This window comes from Alosa pseudoharengus, unplaced genomic scaffold, assembly GCF_046254945.1.
Source record: "Alosa pseudoharengus isolate Yale_2024_CS ecotype anadromous, Long Island Sound unplaced genomic scaffold, YU_APseudo_1.1 YU_APseudo_1.1_scf_13, whole genome shotgun sequence".
NCBI classification, from domain to species: Eukaryota; Metazoa; Chordata; class Actinopteri; order Clupeiformes; family Clupeidae; genus Alosa; species Alosa pseudoharengus.
In genome coordinates this window covers 20931594-20944835 of record NW_027468598.1, presented here as the reverse complement: position 1 = coordinate 20944835, position 13242 = coordinate 20931594, and the positions used below count along the sequence as shown (strand labels likewise).

Below are 13242 nucleotides of genomic sequence, written 5' to 3'. Positions count from 1 at the left end.
TATTACCAATGATACATAATATCATTCTATATTATAAATAATATTTGCATTAAAAATACAAAAGATTTGTAGTCAGAAACAGATGAGAAAGAAGAAAGAAAGAAAGAAAGAAAGAAGAAACCAAAATTGATGAAAAATATCAGCCGCAATGCTAAATATTCAAGTACAGTAAAAAGGAAGTATGTATATATTTTATCACGTTAAAGGATAATTACGGTGATTTTTCAGATCTCTATTTCTCGAGGTTACTGAGTACTGTTGGTACAGAAAACAAAACACCCCAAAAAATTGTTCTACCTAGCTCAAGTTGCTGCTGCCGGCAGCTAGAGCTGACAGGCAGCTACCCTCTTGGGGTATACACATGAGGGCTCATGAACATGCCCCCAGAGTGTATCACCGACAGTACTCAGCGACCTTGAGAAGGATGAGATCTATGTGAAAAATTGCCGAAATTCTCCTGTAAGTCATACATATGCATAAATGCACTATTCATGTTCAAATTTTCCTGTTTTGGTATAGTGCTCTGTGACTGTCATGGCATCTGGTCATCTGATTTTACTCAACGCTGCCCTCATGTGGCTTTTACATGATGTGCAGAACCTCTGACCGACCACCACACACCATCATGACCAATATGGACTCAGAAGAAGTAATATTGAGAGAGCCAATATATTTGCATTACTCTTTTGTAGATGGCCACACACAATAAATAACAGTTATGTGACTATCGGTATCCAGTGTTGGTACCTACAAAATGGCTAAATGTCTATCATGCTCATCTGATTTTATGTTTATTGCTCACATGCTCTCCTATCTGTCTGTGTGATTCTGTATGGCAAAGCGCCCATATTCTCATGTCATGCTCAATGATCATGCTGCCAGTAAAGACTACAAAGATCACATACTTCCTTCTGCCACAGCCACGTCGTGCCTCCGTGTTCCACTACAGCAACAAGGTGTCACACTCTATCTGATCAGATGAAGAAACTGTACTTATTTGCCCTCTTTATGGGTGGGGGCTTTTATGACTTATAAATAAATAATGGCGTTTTGAAAGAACTTAGTCATACTAATTGGTGGGGCGTTTTCTGGAGGAAAGAGTAAAAGCCAGAGATAGGTTCGCTATCTGTTGATGACAGTCTCTGGTGAGGAGGATGGTCATCATACCTGCTGAGTTGCTCAGCGGTGGGCTTGTGTGCAGGCGCTAGTCTGGAGATCTGAAAAGCACTCCGCTCTCTGGGTTAGTCCCATGATATGGACCTGATATTAGCCTTGGTAATAGGGCACAGGAATAAAAAAAAGTTTCTTGGTTTGTTTTAGTTCAGGTTTCACCTGTGATGGTTGTTTTTTATGCTTCAGAGTATGAAAGATATTTTTCCTCTATAAGCTGTGTGATGATGTGCTCGATACAGATATGACTTTCCAAGAAAGAAAATGTTCCATTCAAATTGAAACGCATAACCGTTTTCATAGATGCATCGATTCACTTTTAACCTCTGACTATGCTAATGACAGTGATATATCATTTAAAACAAATAAACAAAGAAAAAAACAACTAACACCAGCTTTTATTGTTGTCTTTCAGGTAGATTTTCACTTTACTCAGACCCCACAGTCTTACAAGTGAACCAAATTAGATCAATCATTACACCAGCATTGCTTCATCATAGACTACTGAACTAACTCACTGAATTACATCACAGCATTATATGTTAGTCATGTCAAAGTCATAAATGGAAACGCATAGGACATATACCTGTACTGCACGAAAACACTTTGAACCCTGCCCCCAGCTCCTGTCCCAGCCCTGTTTCTATTGACTGTATCAGCATTGATAAGAATTGGGGAGAAATCCCAATCTGTGTGATCATCCCTTTGTACACAGACAAATCTTATCAGACTAAATGTGATGGGAGGGGCAATTCTTCCAGTGATACATATGCGCATTCTTTTGCACAAAAGCAGACAATAGTTGCCACAATAGGCTCTGAGGTCAAACAGGTATTAACATCGAGACAACATGAGGATGCATATCTTATATGGCATGTTTTTTCTATTTTCTACGTTGAAAACATCTTCAGGCGCTGGTAGGTATATGGTAATTTTCTTTTAAATTATTTTACATTTTCAATTTTTACAGAAAAACAATGAAAATTAAACTGCTTATGGAGTTATGGATATGATATATTGATGACATGATAAAAATTTTCTATGCTTGATTATTCTTCAGAAAACAATGATCCAATGCTCCGTCCAGCATGTTTTGTCTTGTGTCATTTTTTATTTTGTAAATTTGTTTGTTTGTCTTGGTGTCGCAGGAACGCTAGCGACTATGCCGCTCCCTCCGGCATCTTTTGTCTTATGTGTAAATGTTAAGTGTGTGCTGATTATTATTATTTTTGTTTTCACTGTGTTTACTATGTAAACTGACCGTGGGTGCTTTGAAAGGCGCTATGTAACAAATAAAATGTATGATTATTATTATTATTTTATTATTATAACAGCTGTATATGTAATATGGGTTTAGAATTATTTCTATGATTTTGCAAATTTAAAGATATACTATTGACTTGGAGTACCAACGTCATGTCAGCCCCATTAGCGACCTCTCTTTGTATAATAATCTGTTTCACAAACCATTGACGCTTCTGGAAATAACGTCAAAATAACAAAAACGTGGGGAAAGCTTTTCATCTCATAGAAGAATCTCTTTGTAGCAAAAAAAAATGTGTGAGTTTGCAATAAAGCTCTAATCTGAGATGTGAAGATAGGTAAGATCAGTCTGAGATGACCCAGGAAACATCAGTGACAATAATAAAGAGTAATAAACATGTTCTTTACTCGAGCCATAAAAATGAGGTCTGTTTTCGCAGAATGGTGTTACCAGTCTCAGGTTACATGTGCCAAGCCATGTCAAGGTAAACTGGAAATATCGATTGTTTGTTTATGACGACACTTTTGTAAGCAACATTGTCTTAGTATTAGTGTTTTTCTGCTCGCTTCTCTACTAAACATATTAAAAGATCCTGCTCTATCATTTGTTGTACAGGTCCATCTAAATGGACAGAAGTAGCGATGACTTGTGGTGGACAGGCCCAGTCTCCAATCAACATAGTCACCAAGAAGGCACGCACAGACGAGCGCCTTAAGCCACTCCATTACACTGGCTACCAGTTTGGATTCCACAGTGACATCATCAACAATGGCCACTATGGCAAGTCTTAATAGAGCATGGACCAGAAAAAGGCATCATTTGCTTGTTTATGATGAGAACCTAAGTATTTTGTCTGAATATAGTCCAGGTGAGCCTACCAGACAGCGCAAAGATTGATGGTGGCAACTTGGAGTCGACTTACAAGACACTTCAGCTTCATTTTCACTGGGGTGCCAATGGAGGACCAGGGTCTGAACACACCATTGATGGAGAGCAGTATCCTATGGAGGTTTGTAAAATAATGTACAAAATATTTGACGTGCTGACATACATCTCGCTTTATGTATTATGTTAAAACACTAAAAAGGTCACTGGTCTCATTCACCTGTAATGCAAGAAATTAGATTAAAGAAAGAGCCTGTTACTATTTGGATCTTATTCAGAAAAAGAATGTTGTAAAAATTCTTGTAAAAGTCTGTGCCATATTTACACAGATGCATATTGTTCATATAAAACAAGAATATCATTCAATAAGTGAGGCCCTAAAGGACAAAACTGGAGTTGCTGTTCTTGGATTCTTTTACCAAGTGAGTAGTGTAACGGCCTATAAAAACATTAAAGGATATTTCCGGTATTTAGCACTTTGAGTCCCTTTTCTGGTTTGTTTTGGATGAACTAGAGTGGTGGACACCGAAATTTTGACGATGGGTCCTGTCTTGACTTTTTGACTCGTTTAGAATTGCCTTTGACTGGCTGGCAATGGGCATGCACAAACATGTCCTTAAAACAACCCTTAACATTCGGTTTCAAAACTGTGCAACTCACCGAGTGGTTAGTGGTGGTGTTCGTTGATTATTAAAAGAAATATATCAGTGCAATATATGATTTTAATCCGTGTTATTTGCTATTGTGGAACTATTTTTTCAGATACCTCACAACCGTGTATAAACTTCCACTCAATATTTGAGTCTAATGCATAGACAATAAAAGAAGGTCTCGCGGGGGAAAGACTACAACCGTAAACAGACCATCTTTCCGTTTCCGGTAGCGCAGTGATATGAAGAAGCAATGAGTCTTCCAACAGAAATCAATGGGATTTTACAAAATGGCAAATAAAACACGACAGAAACTGTATTTCGCTACGCTACTTGTTTTGGAACATCAACGAACATCAACCACTCGGTGAGTTGCACAGTTTTAAAAATGAACGTTAAGGGTTGTTTTAAGGACATGTTTGTGCATGCCCACAGCAGCCAGTCAAAGGCGATTCAAAACGAGTCAGAGAGGTCGAGACAGGACCCATCGTCAAAATTCCGGTGTCCACCACTCTAGTTCATCCAAAACAAACCAGAAAAGGGACTCAAAGTGCTAAATACCGGAATTATCCTTTAACTTCTGTGAACTGGAAAACAGCACTACATAAGGAAAAACAACACAATTCCTTATGAAAGATATACATATAAACATATACAACATATTGATGATGGTTAGATGTAAAACTACAAACCACTAACATATGTTTTAAGCTACAACCTGACTTAATTTAGACAGTTTTCTCTCTGTAGGAATCAGGAAGTTCAAACAAAAAATATGAATCCATTGTAAATGCTCTGAAATACATCACACAGCCAGGTAGGCTATGATGTTCAAAGATGTCATACTATTCTTTATGATTCCCTGTGATTTCACTGCTCACCACACTGATAACCAATACGTTGGTGTCGGTCAAAATTAACCACTCTTTGTTGTACTCATTTACAACATAATAAAAGTTATCAGAAGACCTTTAATATTTAATATTCCATCCAGATTGACTTGTAGTTTAACTGTTTACCCTCTGCCAGGTAATAACACCACAGTGAAAGATTTGTCTCTGGACATGCTGATCCCATCTCAGGAAAACCTGACTACGTACTATCGTTATCAGGGCTCATTGACTACTCCGGACTGTGACGAGTCAGTGGTTTGGACTGTGTTTGAAAACGCCATTCCTCTCAGTAAAGAACAGGTATAATGGAGGATACTCTCAGATCTAATTCGCCATCACTAATACCAATCTCTTAACCCTTAAAGGAGTACCGTCACACACATTCTAAAGAATATCTGGGTTCATTGAATTCAACATAGAATTTTAGAACCTTCAATTGTTGCGGAACTTAGAATGTTCAAAAACCTACACCTTTAAGGCTTAAGGATTACATAAGCCAAAATACTTTCCCCAGTGTGGTGTCTCTCTTGTCTCTCTTCTTCTGTACGGCATATAAGCACTAGAATTAAATTAAATGAATTACATTTTAATTAAATTAAAAATAATTTTGCAGTTTATGATATTAACCAATGCAAGTGGAAGTGATACGTCTTCAGTGACGTGCAACTGGCTGTGGTGTCCTCTGGCCTGTGATCTTTTAATTTTAATTTAATTTACCCTTTTCATTTCTGTTGTTTTAGCTGTCGGCATTTTCCCAGCTGAGTTTTGCAGATGGAAAAAACATGACTGGCACTTACCGACCAGTGCAGCCTTTAAATGGACGGGAGGTGTATCGCTCTGGGAGTGTGGTGGTGTGGGTCAACACTGTGGTCCTCCTCAGCTCAGTACTAGCAGCAGTTGGCCTGTCTTTGCCAGACTGACGTTTTCTATATTTTGTTCATCAAGGACATCATGTCAAATGAATCATAATATTCATGGAATATTGATTATGTTGAATATCTGCTAATTATGAGCATTTGGCCGCTGCATGTCATCAGGTTACAATTAGGACCGTATATGAAATATTTTAAAGTCTTAATTATTGCATTAGCCGATTATTCTGCCTGTTTAAAATATGTGGTGGAACAACTTTCACTTACACTATCGGTCAAAAGTTTGGGGTCACTTAGAAATTTCCATCCCACTCCATTAAAGACAGGATACCAAGCTGAGATCAGTTGCATTGTTTTTTTTAATCAGGGCAGCAGTTTTCAGATTACATTATGTGCTTACATAATTGCAGAAGGGTTCTGTCTATAATGGAGTGGAATGGAATTTTCTAAGTGACCACAACATTTTGCCTGGTAGTGTATTTATTGTTATATAGGCCTATGTGTGATATTTGAGATATGAAGTACGTGAAGTATGTGAAGTATGTAAAGTATTTGATTGTCTGATTTATCTTTTAAACTAATACATGGTCTGAAAAGAGCGGTGAAATAAAAGCTTTTATTGGCCTGAGATAACAGTATATTCTGGAACGAATTCAGCCTTCATCTGGCACAGATATGTCCAATGTCAAGGTCGGATATTTCATTGCTGACCTAAATTGTTTGACTGAGTGATGCAAGAGTTAAAGGCTGCAGTCATTTGCAGATAAGTGTTAACAAGCTCCTCCTTTTAAATAAAAATCTGGAAAAAAATACTTGACAAGTATTTTCTGTGTAGTGAGTCATACACTAGAGACTTATGCACACACAACACTTTGCCTAACCCTTTTTGCCCATGTCCCTTTAGGGACTCCATAATTTGAACGTCACATTATAGGAAGTGTTTTGATCTATATCACTGTGTAGACAAAGTAATAAAGCCTCTGCTGTGAAATATCATTGCAGGGAAGATTGAATCTTACTTTCATGCTCAACAAACAGGTTGAGGAGGTCCTTCGTCCCCAGGGCCATCCAACTTTTCAATGCCACACAAAAGGGAAGGGAGAACCTGTCTCTCTCAGCCCCCACCATCATATCACTTTGTCTGCTGTCCACTTGACTGTTTTACAGGCTATATTAGCCCTTCTAACTGGACTGTGGTCATAACATCTACATGTATAACTTATTCCCTGATATACAGGTGCTGGGCATATAATTAGAATATCATCAAAAAGTTGATTTATGTCAGTAATTCCATTCAAAAAGTGAAACTTATATATTATATTCATTCATTACACACAGACTTACAAAGGCCTATTTCAAATGTTTATTTCTTTTAATTATTTTGATGATATAACTATTGAAAATCCCAAATTCAGTATCTCAGAAAATTAAAATATTACTTAAGACCAATACAAAAAAAGTTTTTTTGGAAATGTTACGTTGGCCAACTGAAAAGTATGAACATAGAAAGTATGAGCATGTACAGCACTCAATACTTAGTTGCGGCTCCTTTTGCCTGAATTACTGCAGCAATGCGGCGTGGCTTGGAGTCAATCAGTCTGTGACACTGCTCAGGTGTTATGAGAGCATGCAGGTTGCTCTGATAGTGGCCTTCAGCTCTTCTGCATTGTTGGGTATGGCGTATCGCATCTTCCTCTTCACAATACCCCATAGATTTTCTATGGGGTTAAGGTCAGGCGAGTTTGCTGGTCAATTAAGAACAGGGATATCATGGTCCTTAAACCAGGGAGCTCTGGCACTGTGGAAACTTTACACTGGACTTTAAGCAATGTGGATGCTGTGCCTCTCCTCTCTTCCCCCAGACTCTGGGACCTTGATTTCCAAAGGAAATGCAAAATTTACTTTCATCAGAGAACATAACTTTGGACCACTCAGCAGTAGTCCAGTTCTTTTTGTCTTTAGCCCAGGCGAAACGCTTCTGACATGTCTCTTGTTCAAGAGTGGCTTGACACAAGGAATGCGACAGCTGAAACCCATGTCTTGCATACGTCTGTGCATGGTGGTTCTTGAAGCACTGACTCCAGCTGCATTCCACTCTTTGTGAATCTCCCCCACATTTTTGAATGGGTTTTGTTTCACAATCCTCTCCAGGGTGCGGTTATCCCTATTGCTTGTACACTTTTTTCTATCACATCTTTTCCTTCCCTTCGCCTCTCTATTAATGGGTTCTTGAATTTCCCCTGATCGATCGATCTATCTATCTATCGATCGTACTTGGACGAGCTCTGTGAACAGCCAGCCTCTTTAGCAATGACCTTTTGTGTCTTGCCCTCCTTGTGGAAGGTGTCACTGGTTGTCTTTTGGACAACTGTCAAGTCAGCAGTCTTCCCCATGATTGTGTAGCCTACAGAACTAGACTGAGAGACCATTTAAAGGCCTTTGCAGGTGTTTTGAGTTAATTAGCTGATTAAAGTGTGGCACCAGGTGTCTTCAATATTGAACCTTTTCACAATATTCTAATTTTCTGAGATACTGAATTTGGGTTTTTCATTAGTTGTCAGTAGTGCTGTCAAACGATTAAAATTTTTAATCACAATTAATCGCTGAATTCCTATAGTTAATCACGATTAATCACATATTTTATCATATGATTACAATTCTATTATTTTGCATTTGAACTTTCCAGGAGTCCATATTAACAATAAAACAATTATTGTTTATCTTGATTGGGATTCAAATGAAAGCAAAGCAAGTTACTTTATTAACTGAACTTTAAGACATAGGTCTATTTGATTATTTCAAATCAAATTTCAAAAGATGTGCAGCAGACCTGAGGCAACACAATATATTCTTCAGAAATATAGCTGATATATTAAAGATTATATTTATATTAAACAAATAAAAATATTAAACAGAAAATATTATATTCGTACTATATTCATTATCTTTGAATTCAGTTTAAAATAAGGAACTTTTCAACATGAGTGCCATTTTATAGGCCTATAGTCTATGGTGCACTGTCACTTGCCACACACATCAACGCCGAAGTTTTTAACAGGCAAACACTGGATGAACAATGGATTTTATGGAGCAGCGACCAAATATAACTGAATCGTGATTTACACGGCTGCAAAGTGCGATGCTGGTGTGCGGAGTTGTATTAAAAAGAATGGAATCTAATGTAAATGAATGTCGAAAGCAGAGTGCATCGCAAATAGTAGCAGCCAAAGAGGAATGTTGATAACAGAACAAGTGACGGTGAAAAAATCTTTGGCGGCACACAACTAATGCGTCAGCCTAGGCTACTATACTCTTTGGCCGGCTCGTTAGCCCAACCAGAGCCCATCTACGGACATTCTCTGGCCCAACCAAGTGTGTGCAGCATGCCTTTACGTAGCCTACTAACGGCGCATCATCATAAAGATACATTTGATCTGCATCACGCCCCATTTTAGCGGAAAACACATTAACATTATACCATTGAAAGACAGCTAGTAATCACACGTTGACGTTACATCTAGTTATTAATTCACAGGACATTCAATCATTTTACTAACACGGCAGTTATGAAGAATTGTGTTTATGTAACTTACTCATGTCGAAACAATGTACATTACCAACCTTATTCGTTTGCAATACCCCAAATTTAGCATACTTACCATAATATCCCATGCAAAACGGTCAGCCTGCTAGCTAGCTAACTGTGGAACTTCATTGGGTAACACTTTATTTGAAGGGGTCTACATAAGGGTGACATGTAACCGTCATAAGAATGACATGACACATGTCATGCACATTAATGACACATTATTGATGTTTATGACTGTTGTCATAATGTGTCATTCGGTTTTTGGAATGTCAAGTTGACATTGTTTGGGTGTCATCATTATAAAAACTTGACATTAGCCAAGATGACATTATTTGACGGTGTCTTTGTCATGACAACTTGACTTAGTATGGTATTTGTTGTTATTATGACCGCCGCTTCGCTAGGTTTAGTCAGATTTTTTTTTTTTTTTTTTTTTTCTTTTTCGCATGTCCAAATTTCCGTCAAGGATTCCCGGGGTACACAAAACTTGGTGGGCATGTAACCCCACATGGATAGCATGGAACCTCCTGTTTTCGTTTTGATCTGTAGCCCCCCCGCTGGACTGGACCCCCCGAAAGGAGGGTAGGGCAGACACAGTTTTCTGTGAATATCTCGAGAACCGTAGGGTTTAGGAGGACCATTTTTTTTTGTATGTTGATCTCAAAGGGCCATGTCAACCCATTCCATAACCACTCATTTCATGTATAGCGCCACCTAGTTAAACACAAAAAAGTAAAAATGAGGTGTTGTAATCGCAGGTATCTGTGACCTAACATAGTCAAAACTTCACGAAATTGGAAGCGTAGGATCATTATGACACCCTCTGAATGCACGCCAAGTTTCGTGGAATTCCGTTCATGGGGGGCCACACAATAAATGAATTTATGTTACTATACACCAACTGGCCTGTAGGTGGCCGGAGACAGTTTTCTGTGAATATCTCGAGAACCGTAGGGCCTAGGAGGTCCACCTTTTTTTTGTATGTTGGTCTTAAGGGGGCATGTCAACCTATCCCATTACCACTTATTTCATGTATAGCGCCACCTAGTTAAAAATTAAAAAGCAAAACATTAGGTGTTTTCATCACAATATCTCTTCTTTTTTTCTTTTTCGCATGTCCAAATTTCCGTCAAGGATTCCCGGGGTACACAAAACTTGGTGGGCATGTAACCCCACATGGATAGCATGGAACCTCCTGTTTTCGTTTTGATCTGTAGCCCCCCCGCTGGACTGGACCCCCCGAAAGGAGGGTAGGGCAGACACAGTTTTCTGTGAATATCTCGAGAACCGTAGGGTTTAGGAGGACCATTTTTTTTTGTATGTTGATCTCAAAGGGCCATGTCAACCCATTCCATAACCACTCATTTCATGTATAGCGCCACCTAGTTAAACACAAAAAAGTAAAAATGAGGTGTTGTAATCGCAGGTATCTGTGACCTAACATAGTCAAAACTTCACGAAATTGGAAGCGTAGGATCATTATGACACCCTCTGAATGCACGCCAAGTTTCGTGGAATTCCGTTCATGGGGGGCCACACAATAAATGAATTTATGTTACTATACACCAACTGGCCTGTAGGTGGCCGGAGACAGTTTTCTGTGAATATGTCGAGAACCGTAGGGCCTAGGAGGTCCACCTTTTTTTTGTATGTTGGTCTTAAGGGGGCATGTCAACCTATCCCATTACCACTTATTTCATGTATAGCGCCACCTAGTTAAAAATTAAAAAGCAAAACATTAGGTGTTTTCATCACAATATCTCTGGCTGACATGGTCAAAACTCCACGAAATTGAAAGTGTAGGATCATTATGACACCCTCCGAATGCATGCCAAGTTTCGTGGACTTTCATTTATGGGGGGCCTTACAATAAAATAATTTATGTGTACATTTAGTGACCGTACACCAACAAGGATTCCCGGGACACTGAAAGACCGGGGTACACGAAACTTGGTGGGCATGTAACTCCACATAACATGGAACCATCGCTTTTCGTTTTGATCTGTAGCCCCCCCGCTGGACTGGACCCCCCGAATATCCTGAGAACCGTAGGGCCTAGGATGACCAATTTTTTGCGTATGTTTGCCTCCAGGGGTCATGTAAACCCATTCCATATGCACACATGTGCATAAACAGATACACACGCACACACATACATTCACAGTAATCCTACGTATGACACATACTCACACAGTACACATATATACGCATGCATGCACATGCACACACACAGGCACATAAACAGGCAAACACACACATGCACGCACACACACACACCCACACACACATAAACATAAACATGTACATGCACACAATTCAAGAATTTCTCAGAATTATAAACAGGCAAGATGGGGGTGTGGTTGTATAAAATGTATTTTACATCTGAAATCTATGAACTAATCATGTTTTGGTACTTGTTGTCTAGCAAATACCAGTGAGAATTGAGTGTGCATAATGCAATTCAGTGAGACAGTTAGAATCATATATGCCTTTCAGCGTGACTTATTTTTGTGGAAAACATGTGCTGGACTGGGCGGCGGTCATATTTTGTACCGCTCTGTGGTACATCTAGTTATAGTTGAAATTAGACTCAATGTTGCAGAAATGTAAAATGTACAGAAATAGGACCTACATGATAGTGTAATGGCACTTAATGATTCTACCTGGCCGACTGAGATTCTCCGAGATGCATCAGGGAACCATGGAGACGCATCTCGGCGCAGAAGGAAAAAACACAGAGGAAAACGAGCCGGGGCCCGTAACAGATTGAGGAGTAGAGCTCATAGGCCTCCACTGCCTAGCATTCTCCTAGCCAATGTCCAGTCTCTTGTTAACAAGATGGATGAACTAAGAGCGAGGATACAGTTTCAAAGAGACATCAGGGACTGTAACATTCTATGCTTTACTGAGACATGGCTAACTGAACTTGTACCGGACTGTGCCATCACTCCGGTGGAGTTTTTCTCTGCTGCTCGCTCTGACAGGACTGAGGAATCTGGGAAATCGAAAGGTGGCGGTGTTTGCATCATGACGAACAGCAAGTGGTGTGATCCTAGAAATGTCACCATTCTCTCAAAGTCCTGCTCGCCTCATCTAGAACATCTAGCGGTCGTCTGTCGACCCTTCTACCTGCCCCGTGAGTTTACTTCGGTAATATTCAACGCTGTCTACATTCCTCCACAAGCCAACACAGATGCTGCGGTTTCAGAATTGCAAGAAGTGTTAAATAGACAACAACACACGCACCCTGAAGCTGCGCTTATTGTGGCCGGTGATTTCAATCAAGTACATCTGAACCGGTCCATGCCTGAATTTATTCAACACATTCACTTCCCTACACGTGGTGACAACACACTGGATCACTGCTACACACAGTTCAAGAACAGTTACAAAGCTAAGTCTCTACCAGCTTTCGGAAAATCAGACCATGCCGCTGTTTTCCTTCTGCCTATGTACAAGCAGAGAAGTCAGACGGACCCCCCAGTGACGAAGGAGGTCAAGCGCTGGACTGACCAATCGGAAGCCAGGCTACAGGACGCCCTTAGCAACGTTGACTGGGAGATGTTCAAGACGAACTCTGCTGACATCAATGAGTTTACGGAAGTATCATTGAGTTACATCAATATGCTAACTGATTCCATCATCCCAACTGTAAAGATCCGAAGCTTCCCTAACCAGAAGCCATGGGTGGATAGAGAAGTGAGAACGGCATTAAAGACACGCACCATGACTTATAATGCTGGGCTTATTTCAGGGGATATGACGGATTACAAAGCAGCATCTTATAGTTTACGTAGAGCTATTAAAGATGCTAAGCGGCGCTATAGAGACAAAGTTGAAGCTGATTTCTTGGAGGGTGATCCAGCACGAGTGTGGAAAGGACTCCGAACCATCACTGGCTTTGAAAGAAAGTCCCCTC

At 39.7% G+C, this 13242-nt stretch overlaps 1 protein-coding gene across 1 annotated transcript; it reads left to right on the top strand.

Annotated features, from left to right (window-relative positions):
• The first annotated feature begins 2777 nt into the window (after window positions 1–2777).
• On the top strand, window positions 2778–6453 carry ca4b (carbonic anhydrase IV b). The gene is made up of 7 exons (XM_076281567.1): window positions 2778–2918; window positions 3050–3214; window positions 3298–3443; window positions 3649–3741; window positions 4720–4786; window positions 4999–5162; window positions 5603–6453. Exons 1-7 carry the CDS (start codon window positions 2831–2833, stop codon window positions 5780–5782), a joined length of 903 nt encoding a protein of 300 aa, XP_076137682.1. The 5' UTR covers window positions 2778–2830; the 3' UTR covers window positions 5783–6453.
• Window positions 6454–13242: the final 6789 nt, after the last annotated feature.

Coding starts and splice junctions, on each gene's coding strand:
- ca4b (XM_076281567.1), top strand. CDS start 2,831: ATGTTCTTTACTCGAGCCATAAAAATGAGGTCTGTTTTCGCAGAATGG. Junction 2,919..3,049: donor ATGTGCCAAGCCATGTCAAG/GTAAACTGGAAA, acceptor TTTGTTGTACAG/GTCCATCTAAATGGACAGAA. Junction 3,742..4,719: donor TTCTTGGATTCTTTTACCAA/GTGAGTAGTGTA, acceptor TTCTCTCTGTAG/GAATCAGGAAGTTCAAACAA.